This window comes from Notolabrus celidotus, chromosome 13 (genome assembly GCF_009762535.1).
Source record: "Notolabrus celidotus isolate fNotCel1 chromosome 13, fNotCel1.pri, whole genome shotgun sequence".
NCBI classification, from domain to species: domain Eukaryota; kingdom Metazoa; phylum Chordata; class Actinopteri; order Labriformes; family Labridae; genus Notolabrus; species Notolabrus celidotus.
Window position 1 is genome coordinate 10,818,815 of NC_048284.1, and position 23,650 is coordinate 10,842,464.

Sequence of the window (23,650 nt, forward strand, 5' to 3'; positions counted from 1 at the left end):
CAATATCACACTGTAACTTTAATGGGCCAGAATCCAAAATAGATGTTGTCTGAGTCAGTGTATGACAGCAATGTGAGTCTTACAGGTAGACCAGACGTAGTTCACACAGTCTGAGGCCTAAACTTAACACGTTTCAAAACTCCTGCTGTAGGTGACGTGTGGCAGAGGAACACTGGAGCCCTTATTGCAGGTTGCAGGAGGATATTAATAGCAGCAGGGCTTCACAGCAAGCGATCTAAATGTAAGCTTAACATATAGCTTCATAAAGGCTGCCAGGGGAGGTTTGTCTCCACCTTTAACATGACATTTAAAGAGAATTAGCATTCTGTGCTACATTATTTCTGCTTTTTAAGTCATGAAGAAGGTTATCTTGAATGCCAGGCTGTTCCAGCCCCTTATGCAAACTGATACCTTATATGAGTTTTCACTTCCTGTGGTTTTCCATGGTGCCCGCCCGCCTGGCTGGGCAGTTAGTTAACTGCACCTCACCCTGCCTTTAAAGACCACTTTTCTCTGGTGGTTTCCTCTGATCTCCATCAGGCAGCTGAATTGTATCAAAGCGGGTTGTTTTAATGTCGGGCTTTCCTAAAATACAGTAGGCCTTTTAAAAAAAGAATACAAAAGAATACATACTCAGACAACCCTTAAGAAGCCTTTGTGTAATCAGTGTACTTCTGCTGGCTTAAAATCAGGCTTCAGGTGGATCTTAATCTATAGTTTTTCTGGATACATCCTTTGGATTTTTCAATCTATCAATCAATTTTGAATCACAGCTAGAATGAGGAGATCTCGTCTGATTGTAAAGGTCATCTCAGCATGACATGACGAACGTAGAAGTCATGTGGCATCAGGGTTGTGCAATCAACCATTAATGCCTTTTGCTCCTCAGTGAGAAGCAGATTGTTATGCTCGTATATTAAAAAATAAACAAGCCATTCATTGTCTATATTGTGGGTTGAGAAGTTTATCCCATCAGGGACGATGATTAAAGCCTGCAGACTTTTCAAACAATGTTTTTATCAGGGGTTTTTTATGTGTCATACAGTCTGGCAGCCTGGCAGCAATTACAGTATACCATCAAAGAACTGGCAAGTAAATAAGCACAGCATAATGAAAGCTAATGAGAAAATATGGCTGCCACAGAAAACATAAACCTTGGACTACTACTCTTTATAATTTAACTCCCAGTTTAACTTCCACACCCTTATTTTTAATGTCACTGATGAATACAAACATTTGTTCCAATATTCCACAAAAAGCATAAACAAATGTCCTAGTCTTTCAAATGCTCCGCCCACAGCCTGATACGCATTCCACCCACTCTGGGGGGAATGCGTATCAGGCTTAGGGCAGGGTTATCGTGACGTGGCTCTCTTGTGGCCTTTGCTTGTGGTAAAGCAGGCTAGTTCTTGGAGGTTCTGAACTCTGCACTATAGTGCTAGCATCAGCCCAGAATTAGCACCAGGGCCATTTTAGTGGAAAAGGGTACTTATAGGTACACATTCCATCCCTCTACTGCAGCCTGCAGACAGACCCCTCTCTACAAACCGCTCACTGTGCAGGACATTATCCCTTAATTAACAACCTTTTCATCAGGAGCATACTGGGGCCAATGTTCACAGAGGAGGTGTAGGTAGCAGGACAGCCACGTTTTTCTACTGCAAGAAGATATTAACCCTCCTGTTATGTTCGTTTCTCTGGAACAGCAATAATGTTCCTGGGTCAATTTGACCCGGGGCATATTCAATTATCCAAAGGTGTCAGAACCCCAAAAAATCCAAATGCACATTTTTTTAATCTAAATTTTAACTCCATTACTAACCATTTAAATCAATATTTAGTCCATTGGTGTTCTTTACTTCTCACAGATCATGGTTCAATGAGGATAACTCACTCGTTTTTACATTAAAATGAATGTTTAAATGTACATTAGAAAGCCCTAAATATAAATACAATAGTTTTACATGACATATATATTTTTTATTTTATTTTACATTTTGAATATTTATATTTTTTATTAAGTGATGTTGATAAATAACACAACATCTCTTCTGTCACATGCCGATTTGTATGCTGCACTTGGCTGGTTTGGAAGGCAGATATTGCCTAAAATAGACATTAAAAAGAGTCAATTTGACCCGCAACATAACAGGAGGGTTAAAATGATCTTTTCTACCAAATATCTTCATGCACACACCCATGAAACCTCAGCGTATCTGTTTTACCATGAGCATTGCCCTTATGTAAATCTTGCTCTGTGGAGTTTCATTCTAAACAAAAGTGCCTGACAAACACATTGAATGTGTTTCCTTCCTCATGAAACACTCACTGAAAATGATGAAACCTCATTATCTTTTACTTCAGTGCTGCATTTCTACCTTTAATGATAGCTGGCACGATCTCCTGCTGAAGTGGCACTGCTTTTTAAGTGAACACTCTTAAGATGTTAGACAGTCTGCCAAACCCCCCAAAAGTCAGTATCCGTCTGATTAAATGTTCCTGACTCAGTGAAGAGGCAGGTATTGAATTTTCTGGCATTTTTTTTACATTCTAATCAGAAACACTGTCCAAAACAAAGCTGCCCTTTGGACAAAATGTTCTTGTTAAATCTCTAAATGCACTTTTTTCTTCTTGTCTTTCAGGATATAATTTGCCAGAAGAACACTGTAAGTACACAAAGCAATCTATTTTTCCTCCTTTGCCTTTCACACATTACTCACCCATTTCTCACACATCACACGTACTCATAATGTGGTGCAAAGAATATGCTTTTTTTGCAATGTGCAGGGAGCAGAGTGTCTTACACCTTATGTTTCTTCTCCTGGTGTTAGAAAGGTTTTTGCTGATGCAGCACATTTTTGTTTAGAAGCTGTGAGTGTTTGGTTTCACAGAAATGTAAAATGAAACATTTTCACCTCCACTTTAGAGATGTTTGTGTTTGATCACGGCTGTTTCACGAGTTGAAGCCGCTGCATTGGCGTGACTTGAGATGCACAGGAGTTGTGAAAATTTGACTTGCAAAAACTGCAGCATTCAAATTAGGTGGTGCAGTAGAGCCTGTGCTTTACCAACACTAGCATACTAATCTACAACCTAAACTCAGCGAGTGAATCTTACATTTATATAGATTTACCTAAAAAAATAGTGAGGTCAAAAAACATGTACGTTTTTTTATTTATGTATTTATTTTAAATGTTTTTTTTCTGACTGCAATTTATAGAGAGGATAGAGAAAAGGAACACATTGTTTTCCCACTACTCTTTACCGATTAGTCATGTGGGATTCTGACTGACTTTTGTTATATCAGTGGTTCAAACAGTTTATGATTTTAATAATTCTTTCTGGGGTTTTTTCTTACGTGAAGGTATGTTTTTCACAAAATTGTTTTCTCTAACCCAACCAGCCACCAATATCTCAAAGGAAGTGAATTTGTGAGAATGTATGGGACAAACAAAAACTGTAAAAGTGATGAAATCCTTTCATTGAGACGCAGGAATTACAAATGTTTGTCTTTCTTTTCTTGGTGTAAATCCTAGCGGTGTAAATCCCAAGTTTCAATATAAAATGATTTAAACCAAAGTACAGTTATTCTCAAAAATCCCAAAGCCAAATACAGTATGATCTTGATCTGATCACATTTAAAGGCCTGGATCTAAATGAAGCGATATTACTTTCCCTCTACACCTCTTTTTCTTTCATAGGCTTTTTCCCTGTGTATGATGAATATCTTTATTTGATGGGACAGCTTGAGATGGACAGGAAATATGAAGAGAGAAAGAGATGTTATGCATCAAATCATGATTAGACCTGAAATAGATTCTACAACTAAGGGCTGTAGCCTCAGTGAACCCATCAACCAAGCTAAACTGGCACCCCAGGCCTATTTCACATCTACTACACAAGTATCAACTCACAGAAAACAACTGTATCATGGTTTGAGAATTTTATGTCTCAACTTGCTGATGTTCCAATGAAAAACAATCAATCTTTGAAGGGCTGTCAAAGGATTAACTTTTAAATGGGGTTTAATCGCTGAATTTTAGTGGTTAATTGCAATTAATTGCATTTTAATCGCATGCTTAAAACTCCAGTGTATATATACAGCAATTCTTACTAGCATCTTGATTTGGTAATCAAATGAATGCAATGAAATGTACTCTATGATCTTGACTTTAAGATTTATCATTCAAGCAAATGCTGCACTGCAACACCAGGGTGGTAAAACCATGACTTATACCTCTTTTGGACCAACGCGAACCGGGTTGTATTTCCGGGCTGGTGCTCGCCCTGGTTCGGAGCTGGTTGAACTTGCGAACCAACACTGTACCCGTTTGTTTTTCCAACGCTCGTGCCCGTGGAAGAGGCACGTCATGACGTCAGATTTACGTGACCACTTTTCCCAGCAGCACTAGCGCGAACTTTCCCTCACAACACGAACGATGGGGAACAACGGCAGCTTGTCTCCTCGGCTGACCACTGCTTTGCCTTGGAATCCATTAGTCTCTTTTATTTTTTCGCTGCAGGACAATGGCGGAGACATGTTTGGTTTGTGTTTTTGATCACGGCAACTCAGCGCCTCGCCCCTGATGTAAGCTGTTCGCAGTTCGCAGTTCTATACCAGCAAAGAGTTGGAGCCGCTCTGGAACCGGTTTTCCCGGCCGGGAGCCAGTTCACTCGCAGTCAAAACACGAAAAACGGTTCTCAATTGAGCGCTGGCTCCGAACCAGCCCTGAAACTGCCTCGGTCGAAAAAAGGGGTAATAGAGGTTAGAGACTGCTTAAAAGAGCTTATTCTGTGAAGTGCAGTGATTAATTTTATTCATTTCTTTATTTCATAGAGATAACACCATTAAGTAGGGGAGTTTTCAAAGTGAAATGTGACATTCAAAAGCACAGTGGTGTCGCTGTTTTCCATGATGGGGACAGCAGGAAGCAGGAAGACGCTGCAGTAGTCCAACTACTGTGTGCCGAAAGGGACAAAGTAGGATGCAATTTTTAATAAAGTGTTACATTCAGCAGCACTTAATTATTTTTCGATAAAAAGTGATAGGCTAGTGTATCTTAGATGATGTTCATGTTTTCTTTCAGTAGATCAATTCAGCCCCTGTAAAATATGGGATCAAGAAACGCCTGAAAGAAGACTCATGGTTGTCCAGGAGTCCGTGTTCATGTGTGACATGAAAGGCTTAGCTCTCTTAAGTGGCTTTTCACTTAAAGGAGGTGGCCCCGTGTTGCATGAAACATCGCTCTCTGACACTGACCCTCTCCATGTGAGAAGAGCTGCTTATCTCCCACAGTGTGAGAGTGCGAACCCACCATTCCCTTTATATATGCGCCCTTGCTGTCTTTGTTCTCTTTCTGTCTTTTTTCTATTAAGGCACTTAACAGCCCTCTGCTCTGGTGTGTGTGCTCTTAACCAGCCTCTGTGCAGATAAAAGCACACTTAAATTTGCAATATCAGCAGAGTTTTGATCTTTTTATTGCACATTCCGTGTTTTGGAGGGCATTGAGGCTGTTTGTTCTGCATGTGCCTAAAAAAAAAACATTTTAATAGCAGTTTGAAGATGTATTCATTCGCAGTAATACACCTACAAAGTTTTAAGTACATTTACATCATGTTTTAATCACATACAGTTAATCAAAAAAGGTCTTGAGGGATTTTCAGACAATAAAAAAAATGGAGCGATGCCTGGGAGCTAGTTCAGGCAGACAACTCGAGCTGCACTGCTATACACTTCACATGACCCACTCTCATAACCATCATCCAGTCCCACCCTCTGCCTCTCAAATTGTCAGTCTAATTAAACAGAGAAAATCTCCCATCTCTCCCTCTGCCTGTCAACGCCTCTGCTGCCCTGCATGCCTATTGCTGAATTTTCTTTCATCCCCACCGCCACCCCAGCATCCACCTGCAGGCTCTGGGGGTGTTCAGTATGTTTTGCTCATCACTCCTCAATGTCTGCATGTAAACTTATCTGCAGGGAGTGATGAGGCCGGAGCCTGGGCGCCAAACATGTCCTATGTATTTGCTGTTACAATAAACAATTGAAACGTGAGTTGTCTGACTGAACTGCTCTTGTGCAAGTAACCAAGTCAAGTGAACTCGCAGTCAAAAAGCATGACACTCAAGCATTCTATATTTTATGAAATTAAACACTATAATCATATATAATAATGAACTCTCATTATCAGAGCCCCCTTCCTTTGTTTGAGGGAGCTAGACTAAATAGAAACACTACTTCCAGCTTTATGAGAGAGTTGGCAATGAAAGGCACAGGAAACAATCAAAAATGCCAGTCACGCTAACTCATCCCACGCTAAGTTAGCTAAAAGTTGCTAAACCTGTCAAGCTTTTTGTTCTCAGAAGTGCCAAACAAAAGCAGACTTACTACGCCAAATTTATAGTAAATTATAAAACAATGAGTCTTCATTTTTACAAAGAAGTAAACAAAAGCAACCATCTTCTGTTTCTCCAACTGACATGGCAGGTGTTGGTTGCTTGTTGCAAAAGAGGTTATTTTTGCTTACGTCAGCTTATGACTCTTGAGCTGACTTTTGAATGATTTTATAGATGATTGCTTGGTCCTTAAAGCTGCTGTTGGTAGTCACAGAGTAAACATCTGTTCAGAGAGAGGGACTTTGAATGTCAAAACTATCCCTCCCAACCAGATTTCCTCTTAGCACCCCAACACAGATTGGCGTGTGCAGTCATGATAGTGCCGGACTCATAGACTGTATGAAATATGGACGTAGTATCCGTGACGTCACCCATCTGTTTCTGAAGCGCTGTTTTGAGGCCAATCAGCGGCAGCAGCCATGTTGCTGCTGTCGAGCCAGTTTGACGTAAAGAGGCAGAGTTTGAGCCTCCTAGCCAACAGCTACAGTGTTCCCACAGGCAGCTGTGCCTCTCATTGGAAGACTCGTAATCTCAATATCTTCGAAATTGCTGCGTTAGAAAAAAATTCATCCTCCGTACAGTGTGAGCCGATTGAGACATGAGCTATCCAGACTACACTCGCCTTTTGCACCAGGCTGTAAACATGTTTATTTCTGCTGTAAAGATCCTCTTTTTCCTATTCATGTGTATGTGACTTCTGGTACTTCCGGAGCAAGCCTCGAGCGGATCCTCAATGAACTACAGTTTTTATTATGTGATTATGTGTGGCTGTAGGTATTGGCTACTTCCTCAAGTAATTAATGACTGTTGGTAGAGTCATAAAAATTAAGTGCTGACATTGTGCTGTGTGGTTACCACTGTAAAGGTGAGTGCGTGGGCTCGCAGCTCCAATACTATTCTGCAATACCTACAAATAGATAGATGGACCATCGTCAAGGCTAACAGAGCAGATGACTCATTAACTAAATAACTGACGCTGTCACATTCACTAAAATCCCCATGAGCTGTAACAGTCACATGTGTTTCACTGGAAGCTGAGAAACTTGATACCTGTTGGTGACTAGCAGAGGTTAGCTTTTTATATGACCTGCAGCCGCTCTGAAATATGCATCAGTCTGTGAAAACAAACCAGGTCATATGACCCTCATGCATGACTGCATGAATCGCACTTACACACAAAAGGGCTAAATATAGCTTGAGGATTTTTGAAACTTGTTATAGACTGAAGGGGTCACAGGTTTATTCTTAAAGGCATGCATCAACGCTGCAGCAACAGGTGATGTCACCAACCACTATTGCACAAAAGGAAGTCTGCAAATTGCTTTCATTTCTTCAATGCCACACCTTCATTTCACTTCCTTTTTTTTCCTCCTGGTAGTCAGACTGTTTTCTGAAAGAGACGGCTGAAAAGCTGAAACCATGATGGAATATTAAAGCAGTCAAGAAGCAGCTGGGTAGCAGCCCAACCGCCTTCAGACGCTCTTATGTTTTTGTTTCAACACACATCTGACATTCTGGGAATAGCTTGCATTGAAAAGATCTCGGATGTTTCTCGAGGATGGCAGTAGTGGATTTCCTGCCTTTCTCTCTATGTCTCTCTGTCTGTCTCTCTCTATGCCTTTCTCTCTCTGTGTGTTTTTTTCTCTCTTTATCTGTCTGTAAACACCACATGCACTTGTTTCCTCTGTGTTTATTCAGCAGTGGTGGACCACCGCAACAGGAGCATCATGACCGCGGCTTGAGGATAATGTGCACTTAAAACAAATACAGATACAGAGTACAGGAATCTCCCTCCAGACAAAACACATATGTTTAGCATTACAGCTAAGTAAATAAAGTCAAACACTTAAAGTGCTACGACTGCTGCTAAAACTGAAACAGACTTAAGACAGTATTACTCCTGAATGCCACAGCTGCAGGAAATAACAGGGTAGAGCTTTGCAGTAGGTGAGCAGCAAGACTTCTCTTTCTGCTTGGAATTTGTAAGTGATTGTGGTTATAAGGCAGCAGCTACTAATGAGGCTGTCACCGCTGATACAAATCTGCCACCCTGCTTGCTGCTACATAAACACCATTTTCAGTGTCTGCCGATCAGAGCCTGAGCCTCATGTCATTACCTGTAACTGTCTCCAACAGGGGAAACATTTCAGACTTCCTCCAGGCAGTCTGCTTCCTCCCTTTACAGTGTACTGTTTACTATACAATGTCCATAAAGTTGGTTGTAAAGAGTGCAGGGTGCGTGGTTTAGATAAGGTAATCACTAAATGATTACTTGTATTTAACTGTGAATGCACATCTTGTACTGCAAGGATAATTTTGAATGTTTATAACGTGTAATATACTACATTTTTGCAGTCATAAATCTACCCATTATTAGCAAAAACACGGTCTGTATTTAAAAGTTGAGTGTGCAAGTTCATCGCTAAGTTGACACATAAATTTCACCATAGTGATATTTTCTGTCTCAACAGACATGCTCAGCAAACTACACCTTCATCCCGTACATGGTGACGCCCCACAACAAGGTGTACTGCTGTGAGAGCAGCCTGATGAAGGGCCTTACCGAGCTGATGCAGCCCAGCTTTGAGATGCTGCTGGGACCAATCTGCATGCCGCTGCTCGACCGCTTCGCCCAGCTGCTCAAAGTGTCACAGGCAAACTCCCAGTAAGTACAGCGAGAGACTGAAAGTGGCTGCTCTGGACCAATGACTGGAGATTTTTCTGTGTGTTTTTAAACTACACTTTGTTCACTGTATTGATGTTACAAATGACTTCTAGGCTGCTGCATTTCAGTGGGTTTTCAAATTCATAAATAGCATTCCCTCTAAACACAGGCTACTTATGTGTTGCCATTATTGTAAAGTTTAAAAGTTCAAAGTCTTCTTTATTGTCCCAAAACTGCAGTATGCACCAGACATACAGAGGATTTGATATTACGTTTCTCTCTCAGACCCTAGCAACGACAGATAAACAGGAAATCTAGAAAAAGTTACGCTAAAATAAAAAGAGTAAGCTAATAAAAATAATAAAATATAGTTTAAAAACAGTGCACAAACTTTGCGATAGTGCAATTTAAAATCAAAGTGAGTTTGTGCATTTCACTCCTGAGGATGACAGACCTCCTCAACGTTGTTTTAGGGGGGGGGGGGGGGGGGGGGGGGGGGGGGGGTCAGTGACTGGGTTAAGTCTGTGAAGGGGGCACTATGGGAAGAGGAGGCAAAACAGGGAGAGTTCAGCATCCTGACTGCCTGGTGGATAAAACTGTCCCTCAGTCTGCTGGTTCTGGCCCAGAGACTGTGTAATCTCCTTCCTGATGGCAACAGGCTGAAGAGGCTGTGAGACGGGTGGGAGGGGTCGCCTGTTATGCGCAGGGTTTTTTCAGGTGAGGCGGGAAGAGTAAATGTCATGGAGGGAGGGGAGAGAGGCACCAAGTGATAGCAAGTGATCTTGAACAGGGATGATATGCAATATATCAGGACAACAGCTTTTTGTTTTCAAGCTACTGCATCTTACAGCAGATTTTCAAGGTTGTATTTCGCTTTATGCACATTTATGCTGACTATAGACGAACAAAAGTTACTGCATTCTGCCTTTGAATCTATGTATCTACAAAAGTGTCTTTCACTGTTGCTTGTTTCAGTATAAACCTTAATTAACACTATTGTAATTAATCCAAAAAAACTCTACATTCTTCAAAGTCTAAATTTAAACATATTATACTTTATTTTTAAAAACTATTTAGCTGAAATCCTGTACATTTCTTAGCTAAAAGCTAACAGCTACCACTTCAGTACAAAGCTAACGTTACTACTCCTAGCTTGAAATAAGCTAATGCTAGATGTGTTTTGCTATCATTACTTAATCCACTTAATGTTTCATATAGTGATATAGAACAACATATAGGGTAATATTGTTTAATCTAAAGTGAACATGTATCATCACATTCAACAGCCAGGGCAAAATTAGGATGTAAATTCAGTTATAGCTTTAGCTAGCCAACGTGAAGTCATGGCTACATCTTCTCTGTTTAGCTTGCTAGCTGTGCAAGCTTTTTCTCTCACACATCTTTACATGATATTGTTTTGAAAATAAAACAATTGAAGAGTTTCTGGTTGTAATTGGTTAAGCAGAAAAAAAATCTTTGTCTTTCTTAAGTAATATTTGGTTATTGTATTTGGCTTTGAGAAGAGCTAGATGTCCATGTAATCATGAATTTTCTGGTACTGCATCAGTTGAAGGAAACAGGTTATCACTGACAGCAAATCAATGAGTTTGAGGAAGCAAAAATTTTAATCTATGTAAAGCTAGTCCTGCGAACAAGAAGTTCCTCTGAATGCAATGTTACCTGACTAGTTCTTATCACAGGTATCATCCTGAAAGCAAGATCATAATGGAAAACAATGGCATAGGGGTTATTTTCAGTGCAGGTTTAGGTGTATGTTGATTTAAGTAGAAGATAAACACCAAATTTCCCATTGCAGAAGATCTAATGTGTCATCATTCACATGCTAGTCTTATGATAGTAGGAAAAGACAGAAAGGGATGCACTTATTTTCACAAGCTGCACTCTCAAGCCTTAGAAAATGATTATCATATTTACATATAATAGGGGGTTGACTGATCTATATTGTTATTGCAGTTGGAGACATTTTTGGTTTGTTGATGCACCATAGACTTAAGTCTTTTCAATATCATCCCCAGGCCTAGAATAATGGTTCTGATATATCGAGCTGTTCCCATGACCTAGCTGCAGCCTGTTAGCCTATACCAGTGTTGTGAATGCCTATATCTTTACCTCTCTGTCTCTCTGCCTCAGTGACTATTTATCAAAATCACACGTTTCACTCTACTCATTTTCGATATAAATATTAATAATAATAATAATAAACTTTATTTATATAGCACTTTTCTTAACAAGGTTACAAAGTGCTTCACAACAAAAAAGCAGCAAATTACAAAGCATAAAACATGGTACAAACAGGGGGAAGAAAAAAGACAGAAGCAAACTCTGTATGCAGAGCAAATTCATGAATTAGGGGTGGAGAAATGCCTTCTTGTATAAAAATATTTTTAGTGAGGATTTAAAAGCAGTTAATGTTGTGGACTGTCTAATCGTCAATGGCAGGGAGCTCTACAAACTTGGAGCTCTGATTGAAAAGGCTCGGTCACCTTTTGTTTTAAGGCAGGATCTTGGCACAACCTGCAGAGATGCATCCACAGACCTGAGGGGCCGCCCAGGCACATAGGGGGTTTAAAGGTCGCTTAAATAGTTTGGAGCCTGTCCATTTAAAATTTTAAAAGTAATCAATAAGATCTTAAAATCGACACGATAAAAAACTGTCAGACAATGTAGGCTGGCGAGGACAGGTGTGATGTGTTGATATTTTTGATGTGCCATTTAAAATCCGAGCGGCTTCGATATGGATTTTTCTAAAACATTAGTGCATGTCAGAACTTTTTAATAACATGCTGTAACCAAGAAGTGAGGGTACTTAGTATTAATTAAATAGTTGTTACATGTATTAATTAATGTATTACACTCCGGTGATGCTGGGGAGGCAAAGAGAGGCAGAGAGAACGTAACAGACAAATAATAGTGAGTATGAACACACGTGCGCTTTACATTGTAATTTTTGAACACAATTATTGCTACAGACACGCTCGCCTGCAGTCACAAAAAGAATAGATGCACTCCAAGTTAAAATACGTTCAGCTTTTCTTCCAGGGTCGGTTTTGGCAGCATCTCTTCTGATGCACTTGACTGATTACAAAACAGTGCTGCCACTTCATCAGCACAATGCCATAACCACAGTTAGAATAGATAAATTGACCAAGCACCGACCTTGGAAAATGCTGTTCCTCATGTAAACACCCATCAATGCTGACAGGAGCCGGGGACTGTACTAAAATTAGGTGGCAGCAGCTACCTGGTAATTTGATTTGTAGGAAAATCCCAGAGTTCTTTGAGAAAGTACTTCAACTCGTGTTTGAATGTTGTAACAGATCTGTTGCTGCGGCCTTTGTTTTACTGTCCCACTCTTCACAATTTTTACTTGCTGTTATCATTTTTATGTAGCACATCCCTCAACTTTGACTTGCGTGGTGCGCCACATTTTGAAAAGAGAGAAAAACATTTATCACCACCTCAGCTGTTGGAGAAATATTTTAAGCTTTTCTGCCATCAGGCAATACAACATGCAGCCAGTCAGCTCTCACTCAGCTCCTGGAGTAGTGACTCAGGGTTTTGCAGGAGAGAAAAACGTGCGCTCTGATAAAGCTTTTGTCTCCTGAAGAACATTTATAACCAGTGAGCCCTGCAGAGAGATTTCATCTCATCAATCCGGGGTATCTTTCAGCTATGCATTCAGTACATTGTGTAAAGGAGCATGCCTTCTATTTATGACGGCTATAAATAATAACCAATTGAACACAGATTAAATTCAGTTTGCTATGCGGCATGAAAGCAGTGCTATGAATTATCAGTGATTCATTTTGTAATATTTTTTCTGCTCTGCTCAGACTGATTCTTGAAACAGGCTATCAGTGTTGCCAAATTCCTGCACAAATGAAGTGTAATTCAATTTCAGTCAGCCAACTCACATGGAACAGATTTATTATGTGAATTGAGAGAATGTAGTGAGTCATTATTTGGTATTCAGGCCTTAACCTTACAACTCCCTGCAGCGAGGAGAGTGCAGAGGAGTGTGGGATGTGACAACAATCTGCATCAGATGATTCCTGTATGAGTCCTGGTTCAGATACAAAATCGGATCTTTATTAGCTTATTTGAAGTAAATGAACAAGAAAATGTAATCTATGAAGCTTACTGAAATGAAACAGATTTGTACGGTGAATATCCTGTGTAGGGCTGTGGTATTGAAACACTCAAGGAGACCCTAGATACTAAACAGAACAATGTTAGAGTGGGCGCAGGTTTTCCCTTGTGGAAAAGTTGCGTCCCCTTAAAGCAGGCAGCCCGGGTGCGATTCCAGGCTGCAGCCCTTTTCCTGCATGTCATTCCCCCGCTCTCTCTCTCCTAGTTTGCTGCTCTATCCACTGTGCTATTCTCAAAAAATAAAGGTGTAAAAGCACCCTAAATATTTCTTTTAGAATAATAATATTTCATGTTTGGGGTCGAGAGCCTTCGGCCGCTCGGCCCCCCGCCTCTGGAACTCTCTCCCCCTGAACGTACAAAATTCCACCTCGCCCACCACCTTCAAATCCCGCCTAAAAACTCACCTTTTCCACCAAGCATATGCACTCTAATCCATCTCCCTGAGACTGGAATGACTTCCCCTCCCCCTTTCATGTTTCTAGTATTGTACCTTTATTCTAATGTATGTATTTTTTACTGTTTAGTGTTGCTTTTATTATTGCTATGTTGTAAGGTGACCTTGGGTATCCAGAAAGGCACCTATAAATAAAATGAATTATTATTATTATTATGTAACAATTCATGTAAAGTGAGTGAAGATCAAACAAATGTCCCTGTAAAAACATTCACCTATGGGCTATACATCCATATACTTGAACTAAAGGTTGTATTCACAATTTTATGTGCATTCAAGAATATCAAAGAGCTCATCAGAGAAGAGCTTCCAGTTCTGTATTTATAAAGAAATCGGATCATTTACTTGAGTGTTAATGGTTTAATATTCAAAGTAAGGTTTATTGGGTCATGCCTCTTGCAGGCAGGAAATCAAAAAGTAATGAAAATGATAATAATTATTTAGAATTGCCCCTCAAGGAGAAACTAAACTGCCTAAAACAATTTGATCAGTACTGTGTTAAAAGGACATTACAGGAAACATCATGATGTTGTATTTCTTTGAATAACAGAATCTGGGATTGATAGTAAAAACAATAACCTCTGTTGTGTCATTTTCTTCTATCACAGCCAGTATTTCCGCGAGACGATCCTGAATGAGATCCGTAAGGCTCGAGAGTTGTACACCGGCATGGAGCTGGCCACTGAGCTGAGCCGCATCCAGCAGCGGCTCGACAACGTGGAGTGCCTCTCAGTGGACATCGTTATCAACCTGCTGCTCACGTACCGGGACATCCAGGTACACCTAATCCTTGTAACTCTGTGAACATGAACACACTGGTATCATGTGTTATTCAGCAGGCTGCCTGTGGTGAATCACAGATTTAGATAATTAGTTTATATTGTTGCCACTCTGTTCGTATGTTATTTGAAGTACATTAGAAAAGGGTTTTCCTCACTTCTACATGCCCATTTTATGAAAACACAAGAGTCCAAAGATGCTTCCTTGTTGTTGTTTCTGCCTTTCTTGTGATTAATGGTGCATCTGAAAGAAAATTGAAATAATTGATATGCAACAAGCAAAATGCAACTTGAATTGGTATCTTTTCGCCTGATGACTCAGCGATTTTCAGGCGAAGAGATACCAAAAGTCTTTAAATTTTTTCAATGAAACATTGAAAAACATCGAAATCTGATTGGCCCCCAGTGGCGCTTCCCCAAAAGCCAAACTATATGGCTATTTACCATGCCAGAGACAAGACTTACACTACAACCAACTATTTGGGCTGTGTTACAACACACTCTTATAGCTGTCATTGCCAAAATGTAGCATATTATTTTTTTTGTCCTTTAACCCTCCTGATATGTTCGTTTCTCTGGATCAGGAATAATGTTACTGGGTCAATTTGACCCGGGGCATATTCAATTATCCAAAAAAGTCAGAACCCCAAAAAATCCCAAAACACTTTTTTTTGTAATCTAATTTTTAACTCCATTAATAACCATTTAAATTAAGATTTAGTCCATTTGTGTTCTTTAAGTCTCACAGATCATGGTTCAATGAGGATAACTCACTTGTTTTTTATTAAAATTCATGTTAAAACTTTTTTTAATGTACATTGGAAAGCCCTCAATATAAATACAATAGTTTTACATGACATGGAGTTTTCTTATTTTATTTTACTTTTTATTTATTTTTTTATGAAGTGATGTTGATAAATTAACACAAGACACCTCTTCTGTCACATGCTGCCCATATTTGTATGCTGCATTTAGCAGGTTTGGAAGCCATATTGCCTAAAATAGACTTTAAAAAGGGTCAATTTGACCCACAACATAACAGGGGGATTAAAACTTTGGACAAACATCTTCTTTTAGAGTTCATAAGCAATTAAGTGAAGCAGATTTGGATGTGGCTACTTTGGTGTGATGCTTTTTGAAGGTAAAAAACCTATTCTCAGGATTATAAGATCTGTTTGATACTTTGATTTGAGAAAGGTAAAATACATGCTCTTCGTTTGTGTCTGTGCACACACATTCTTTATGCCACTCCTGCATAAGTCAGAGTCACAGTTTGGCCACCCCAGTCAAAAACATGCAGACACACACCGGCCAATTTCACCCTGTTTTAAAATCCTGAGAACAGACTTTCTAGTAAAGGACAGGCAAGAACTTGAAGCACAACAATGAAGTAAAGTGGGGCATTACACCCATTACAAACAATTTGTTGACTCAGTGCAGATTATCTGTGCATGCTGCTGGTGTCTGTGACCTTGGTAGATGAAGCTACTGTACAAACGAACTGTACTAGTTAGAGAAGGGTCACTACATCAGCATGAATCTGTCAGCAGTATCCCTTTATGAGATCCAGCTTCCTGACAGAGGCCACAGCAGACCGCCTGTAGAGAGCCCTGGGCGAAGCTTTAGGTCTACTCATCTCAAACCAGCCGCTCTTTCTCCTCTCTTTAGTCTCCACATTGCGATGGCACTCACCGTCCAGATCGTCCCACTCACCACAGGCAGCGCTGAGCCTCATGTATCATTCATTAGAACAACAAGCATTGAGGACGTGCTGAATTATTCAACATGCATTGGGTATAGTAACCATGTAGGGGTAACAACATGTGATGAAGGGGACCACTCAATTATTAAAGTGTTTTCAGTGTTCTGCAGAGCCTTGAGTCTGAGACGGAATAAATAAAAGGACATCAGAAATGTACCACCTTGACCTTCAAAGCAGCTCACCACCTTCATGATCTCAAGTGTGTGTTTAGAGGACAAACTAGTGCAGAGAAACAATAACAACAGTCCAACACAGCTCATCACAGACCAGGGTGGAAGCTCAACAGCTGCTCATGAGTGTTATCCTTTCTTGTCTTGTAGGATTATGAATCCATCGTGAAGCTGGTGGAGACTCTGGAGAAGCTCCCGACCTTTGACCCCATGGCTCATCCTCACGTGAAGTTCCACTACGCATTTGCACTGAATCGGTAAGATGGCGAGCATAGCACAGTGATTCACACCTTTTGGCACTTAAAACAGCTAACCTGGACATGGTGATGTGGTCACTCTGATACATACACACTGGAAAATATATGCAACCAAAAGAACCATCAACTGTTTTTTAAAGGTGGATGTTGCATCTTTGTGCAGAGGTCAAAACACGCCTGTTACAGGCGCTGACACACTGCACCGATGGCATCATTTTTAAGCCCAAGTCTGCTGGTGGATCAGTCGGCGAACCCCCCGTAACGGCAACCCAAACACACATTCAACGATAAACCACTGACCTTTTAGCATTTTTAATGTAATTCTTACATTATTGTTTGACTGGATTTGGAGGTGTAAGAAACTCTCTGGAAAAAGTTAATCTTTTATCTCTACCTTTTCTTTGAGCATCAAACACTAAGAGAGCTGTTTGGTTCATTTAGCTTTTCACTCCTTTGGTATATGTTTTTTTTAAAGGCTTATACATGCAGCAGTGGTAGAATCATTTTTCTATATCAAACTAAATCTTGAAACAATAATATTTAAAACGACAGCAGCTGCAAATTCAGTCTTAGCACCCCCAAACGGCAGTGATATTATTAGTTACATGTGTGCGGTTCTGCTCAGGGAAAAAAACAGATGTATAGCACGGAGAGGTTTTAACTGCCTGTTTTCACACCAGCTGCTTCTCTTGTAAACTTCCTGCGGTTTTCACGGCGCGGCTGCCTCAAACAGAAATAAAGCATGCTGTTCTGTAATATGGCAGCGTTTGGAAAATGTTTCTACAGGAAGCCAAGAAGCCTGTGTGAGTTTGCTGTTACTGTCTGGCCCATTACCAGAACGTCATATTGAGTTTGTGAGTGCACCAAGGCATCATGTGAGACCAAATTATACAATAAGTGGTAATGAGATGAGAGATTGAAATGCTTCCCTCAGGTTTCAATCAGGATGTCAGGAGCAGAGAGACAACTCTTGGCAGGCTGCTCAATGAAGTCTTTATGACTTTAATATTTTTAGTTGCAGCGTGTTGTGATGTTTTGGTAAGGTTGTGTTTCATTCAGCTTATTCAATGTTGGTGCAAAAGACTATGTACAGTGGGATTTTGACAGTACTTAGTATAATACTAAATCGCTGAAGATTTTACATAAAAATATAAATCTGTTCTCAATAGAGGTGGGAATTGATAAGATTTTATCAATGTCAATGCCATTATTGATTCTGCTTATCAATCAGATTCCTTATCAATTCTCCTAACGATTCCTGATTTATTTTTTGAGGGGAAAAAAGTAGTTCCACACAGTCTTCTGCACCAAAAGGAACCATTTTATTTCTCAAAAATTATGTCTGCACAAGACTGAACATGAACATATTCAACTTGAACATACTGAACAATAGGTTGACCTCATTCTCGGCCGCGTGAGTCCAGACGTGGCCCCTCGAGCCTGGATGAAAATACTTTGAATTTGGAGAGGAAAGACGCTTTTCCTCCAGGGGTCAGGTGTCGGAGATATTTTACCCGCTCTCGGTGCCTCATTTTTTGCCGCGTGAGTCAGAGGGAAAGCGTCCCGTCTCCGAAAGGGGAGAGGTATGCGGAGGTTCACCTCCCCTACGCGAACATGGTGACATGGAAACCTTCTCCACTTCAGCCCGACGCGAACCCCGAGCTTCGAGGCCGAGTCGACAAATGCTTCAGCATATTTGAGGTATTTGCACCGAGGAGTTCTGCGCCGCAGAGTGTGTGACAAAATGCAACTTACCGCGACGTGACATCATGCTGGGAAATGAATCGTTAAGACGAATCGATAACATTTGAGGTGTACAATTCTGATGGAACTGATTAACTGGAACCGGTTCTAAGTCGGGTCCGGTTTTCGATTCCCACCCCTACTTCTCAAGTATCTAGATTATTTTTCAAGTTTCATTTTTTCTGATTTTAGTTCATTTGTATTCCAACAAGAACTGAGATCGCAAATCAACAGGCTTTAGTGTATGCGGGAAAAATAGTCTGTATGGAGAGCAAAAACAGGCAGAACCTGATCCACTGTGACATGACTTCCCTGATCCCATTGGCCATAATCCCAAGACAATTTATCTATCTCTGTAAACAGATACCTGCATGCAAGTGTAGCCTTGATGCTGCATTGTCAAAGCCAATAATCCATCCCTTTAGTCCACTTATCCAGGATTGGGTTGCGGGTGCAGCAATCTAAGCAATCTGACCCAGACAACCTCTCTCCAGTAATGTTTTCCAGCTCCTCCTTGGGGAATCCCGAGGAGTTCTCAGGTCAGGTTAGATATATGATCCCTCTAGCGAGCTCTGGGATTACCCCGAGGACTCCTCCCAGGTGGAGGCGCCTGTAACACTTTTAAAGAGAGGCATCCAGGAGGCAAGGGTCACCTCCTGGACGAAGCCAATGAGGGTTGAGCTTTCCTGACTTCCTGAAATGCATCAGAAATGATCGAGCCAACCTCCATTCAACAAACGTTTGAAAAGTTGCTTTCTTCACTTTATGAGGACAGATCTGACAAAGCTTACATTTTCACTTTTTACAAATCTGCAGCTTGAACCATTAATTGCAAGTAAATCACAAGATTTTTTTTTTAGGGGGGGTTACAGCTTTCAGAAACCTTGTCGTTACTTACTATTTATAGTGAAACTGAGACCTACCAGAAACAGATGAACAGGTACTGACCCAGGGGATGTGACCAAGAAACAGCTGCTTAGTCGCTTAGTAAGAAAGAAAGAAAGAAAGAAAGAAAGAAAGAAAGAAAGAAAGAAAGAAAGAAAGAAAGAAACATACTTTATTAATCCCCATGGGGGAAATTCAATTTTTACCACTCGTGTTATTTTTCTGGTCATACTACACACACAGTTTTTTGGTATATACATACAATTTTACAAACATGCAGTGGACATGCACTTAGGAAGAGATGTCAGAGTGAGGATGCTGCCATCAACCAGCGCACCCTGAGCAGTTGGGGGTTCGGTGCCTTGCCCAAGAGCACCTCAGCAGTGCCCAGGCAAGTGAACCAGCACCTCTCCAGCCACCAGTCCACTTGCCAAACTTTGTCAACACTGGGACTCGAACCGGCGACCCTCCAGTTTCCAAGCCAAGTCCCTATGGACTGAGCTACTGCCGCTCCCAAAAGTTGCTTATAACTGTGACTCAAGCAGTGAATATGGACTATACCTGCCCTGATTGTAAACAATGCAGCACACCATAAAGGAAGTATTCATTTTAAGCTGTTGGTCGCTAACCACTGGCTACACTGATATACAGAGAAGTTGGACATAACTCCCAGAGGCATATGTTGTTGTCAGATGATCGCAGGCCGATCCAAGGTTTGTTAGAGCTTGAATTGAAAATTACTGATATTATACTGTCACATGCTGATTGTAGGTTTTAAGAGGCTGCACATTAGAGTCATTAAACATCTTTTTATGACATTTACACTTAAATTGAGGCCGCATAAATCATAACATTTTACTCATTGAATTGTTGCCTAGCAGCACTCACAGTCTGAGATTATTACATTCAGCCTTAACAAACATCAGATGATTATTTTGAGGAGAATCCACAGGTTGAAGTGTGAGTGGACTAATTGGTTTCGGCCTCTTGTCAGCTGCAGACATGTGAGTGTTGAATGCTGCAGGGGGGGGGGGTGGGTGTGGGGGTGTGGGGGGTGTGGAGGGTGTAGTGCAGGTTTTTTCACGCTGCTGGGAGCCTGACAGGGACGAGGGAAGAATCTCCTTCATTTAAATACCGATCAGCTGCCCAGACAGAGAGAAATAGACGCAGGAGAAAAGAGCAGGTCTTGTCTCTTCCCTCTGGACTGTCTCCATGGTAATATCTGTCAGCTCATATGTTTTATTTAACCTTCATGCTCTGGAGGGAGGCTGTTATGTTTTTCATGGATGTTTTTTCCTGGCTGTCACACATTAAGTCTTTTCTGTTTAAAAAACACTTATTGAACTTAAGAGATATCCACAGCTCACACCTCATGAGCAGAATCTATTATCATCCAGGAGAGGTTATAAAGCACAAGCTGCTGTAACAATCAAAGCTCCTGTGAAGGACTCTGTTTGTGTTGATTTTTGCATTCCCTGTGGACCAAGTGGGACCTTGAACGGAGTGGACTTGAAATTTGAAACACCTCTCAGTATTATGCAATGCTAGTCAATGACACCATAAGCACATTTAAATTTTCCATTTAAATGGAATAAATGTGAACATGTGTAAATGATTGTATTGTTTTCGTCGGCTCAGGGTGTTTGGTGTGAATCAGCAGGCTATGTTTTTGTTTTATCAGGCTGTACTGGAGAGTATTATTAGGTATAGGATGACAGCATGGTATGGTAACCTCTCTGTTCAGCTCAAAACCAAACTCTCTTGCCTGGTGCAGACTGCCATGAAGGTCACAGGGAAGACTGGCAACCCTTCCAGGCCATTTATGAGCAGTGTGTTCTTGGGCAGGCTCAGAGAATACTTGTAGACTTGTTGCACATCCTTTACTCTGAGTATGAACTTTTACCATCTGGAAGAAGGTACAGAGTCCCCAAGTGTAAATTGAATCGTTTTAAAAACTCCTTTGTGCCGATCTCTATTCAAATTTAAATAGTAAATAGCCTGTTAGGGTTGGGACAGTGTTAGGGGGCTTTCTCTTTAAGATTATGCTGTGTGTTTTATGAATGAATGTATTAGTTATTGTATCTTTTATTTTTTCTTTATGTGTTCTTATGTCATTGTGGTGATTTTTGAAGGAGCAGGTAACATATGCAGCACTGATGTCAAAGACAAATTTCCCTATGGGGACAATAAAGTACATCGTATCGTATCGTATCATATGAAGCACTTACAGTAGCAGGATTGAGGAATCTATTGGATGAATGACGGGTCTGGTGATGGGCTCACCTCCGATCTGTGTTTCAGAAGCATACTCATAGATGGTCCTTTCAAGCTCACCATATTCAGACATTAAACACTTTGACAACATGTTTCTTGGCTGTTTGACAGAAGTTGAATGTCTCTGCTGCACTGAGAACCATATTCTTAAAAAAAAAAAAGCATCATAGCTCCGACTCAGTTGTTGGTTAACTTGTCCTACTTTTGTGCAACTTTGATCACTGTGTCACTCCATCTTTCATTCACCTGGCATGGTAGCAGTGAGTGACAGCTGGTCTCAGTCACAAGGAGTATTCAAGCTTTTTATAGATAAGTGGCCTCATCCACTGAATATAATGAAACCCTGATTTTAATTGGATCCCACCTTTTTCAGAAGTAGAGGAAAAGAAAAACTTGCATCAGGTCAGTATGGTAATTAAAGCTAAATCGTAATTAGATGACTGCAGATGGGTCCCAGGTTAGCCGATTCATTCTACTACCACAGCCTGCCAAAACACTACTCGGTGATACTACTTGTACTACGAACAGAAACCAGAACATCTCTGATGTCGGAATCACATCCCTCGCCTTCAGATTCAGCATAAAAATGCAGAATCAGCCAAAAAAGATCACTGGCACCAAAACCTCCCTCATCATCAACCAGAGACCTTTCCGGAGTCCCTGAGCTCTATTGTCTCATAGGTTCCTTAGAGTCGCTGACATAGATGGCCAGCTGCATCTACTGCTATCCATCTCACTACTATCATCTCTCTCACTCTCTCTTAATCTTCTCTATCCGTCTTCCCAAGCCAACTCAGTTTCAGCAGATGGCTCTCTAACATGAGTCTGGTTCTGCTCGAGGTTTCTGCCTGTTAAAGGAAGTTTTTCTCGCCACTGTAACTTGTTAAATACTGCGAGGTGCTCTGCTCATGGCGGATTAAGATGAGATCAGACTGAGTCCTGTCTGTAAGATAGGACTTGATCTTACCCTGTCTTGATTTTGGGTCTTTGTTGATAATATAACATTGAGTACAGTCTGTTTGTAAAAGCGTCTTAAGATACATATGTTGTGATTTGGCGCTAAATTAATAAAGATTGATTGATAAAGATTGATCTAAAATAACCATAGCATCGACATAAATCCTCTTTACATTTAGTTAAACCTAAACTAAATGTTGCATTATTACAGTATAATTCATTTTTATCTTGGTACAACTGATTTCAAGGATGTTGCACAAGATTAGGTATGTTATCACTGAAAACTGAGGCTGACATCAATTATTGTTTATTTGGTAGCCAAACAATTAATCCATGATTCAATTGGCAGTAAAAGTAAGAATTGTTTGTGAACTGACTCTGTGAATTAGACACATTTAGCTTCATTGTTCAGCTCTGAATGCCGCTGTAGGAAACCCAGCTGTACTTGTGTTTTGTTTTTGTATCAAAGCTTTTATGAACCTACGTTCATTTCATTCACTCAATTGACTCCTGAAGGGCTTATCTCTAATATAAGAGAATTGCTCTTATATTAATGAATGAGAAATTATCTGACAGTCTTGTTGTTTCCTCTAAGGTTTGCCATAAAAGCCTTCAATGTGAATGCTCCACAGCAGCATGGTTAAAATCTCAGAGAGGAAAGTAAAAGTGGAGATTCTCCAAATGAACTCAATGACCTGTGATACTTCAGACAGGCTGCAGTGATACCTCCGTGCAGGTATCACTGACTCCCAACAGCAGCTGTGCGACTGTTCCCTAGCTACACAAACAAACACACACATTCAAATAATTATACAGTCTCACACTCACACACACACGTACCTTGCGTGCACACACAGCTGGTGTTTCCTAATTTGATTCACTCTGTCCAAAACAGAGACTCTGTTGTGCACCCAGGATGCACAGGGTTACGTGCATGTTCAGTTACACCGTTTTTCAACATTATACATGTGTTGCACGGTAAATACACAAAACACATGCTATCTAGTTAAAATGTAATGCTCAAAGTCATGCAGCAGTTAAGTGTATTTGCTGAAGACTCAACAAAAACACTCGTCACTCACTCATCATTACATGAGGAAGATTTTTTGTTGGTCTATAAATGCATCAAAAATGACTT

The 23,650-nt window shown here is 40.5% G+C and overlaps 1 protein-coding gene across 2 annotated transcripts in view; it reads left to right on the plus strand.

The window, feature by feature from the left end:
- map3k5 (mitogen-activated protein kinase kinase kinase 5) overlaps positions 1–23,650 on the plus strand; it is a 107,551-nt gene that overhangs the window by 34,227 nt on the left and 49,674 nt on the right. For both annotated transcript variants that reach the window (XM_034699804.1, XM_034699806.1), the window contains exons 3-6: positions 2,643–2,666; positions 8,868–9,061; positions 14,294–14,462; positions 16,547–16,653. In XM_034699804.1, coding sequence (XP_034555695.1) covers positions 2,643–2,666; positions 8,868–9,061; positions 14,294–14,462; positions 16,547–16,653 — 494 coding nt within the window. The remainder of the gene's footprint in view (positions 1–2,642; positions 2,667–8,867; positions 9,062–14,293; positions 14,463–16,546; positions 16,654–23,650) is intronic.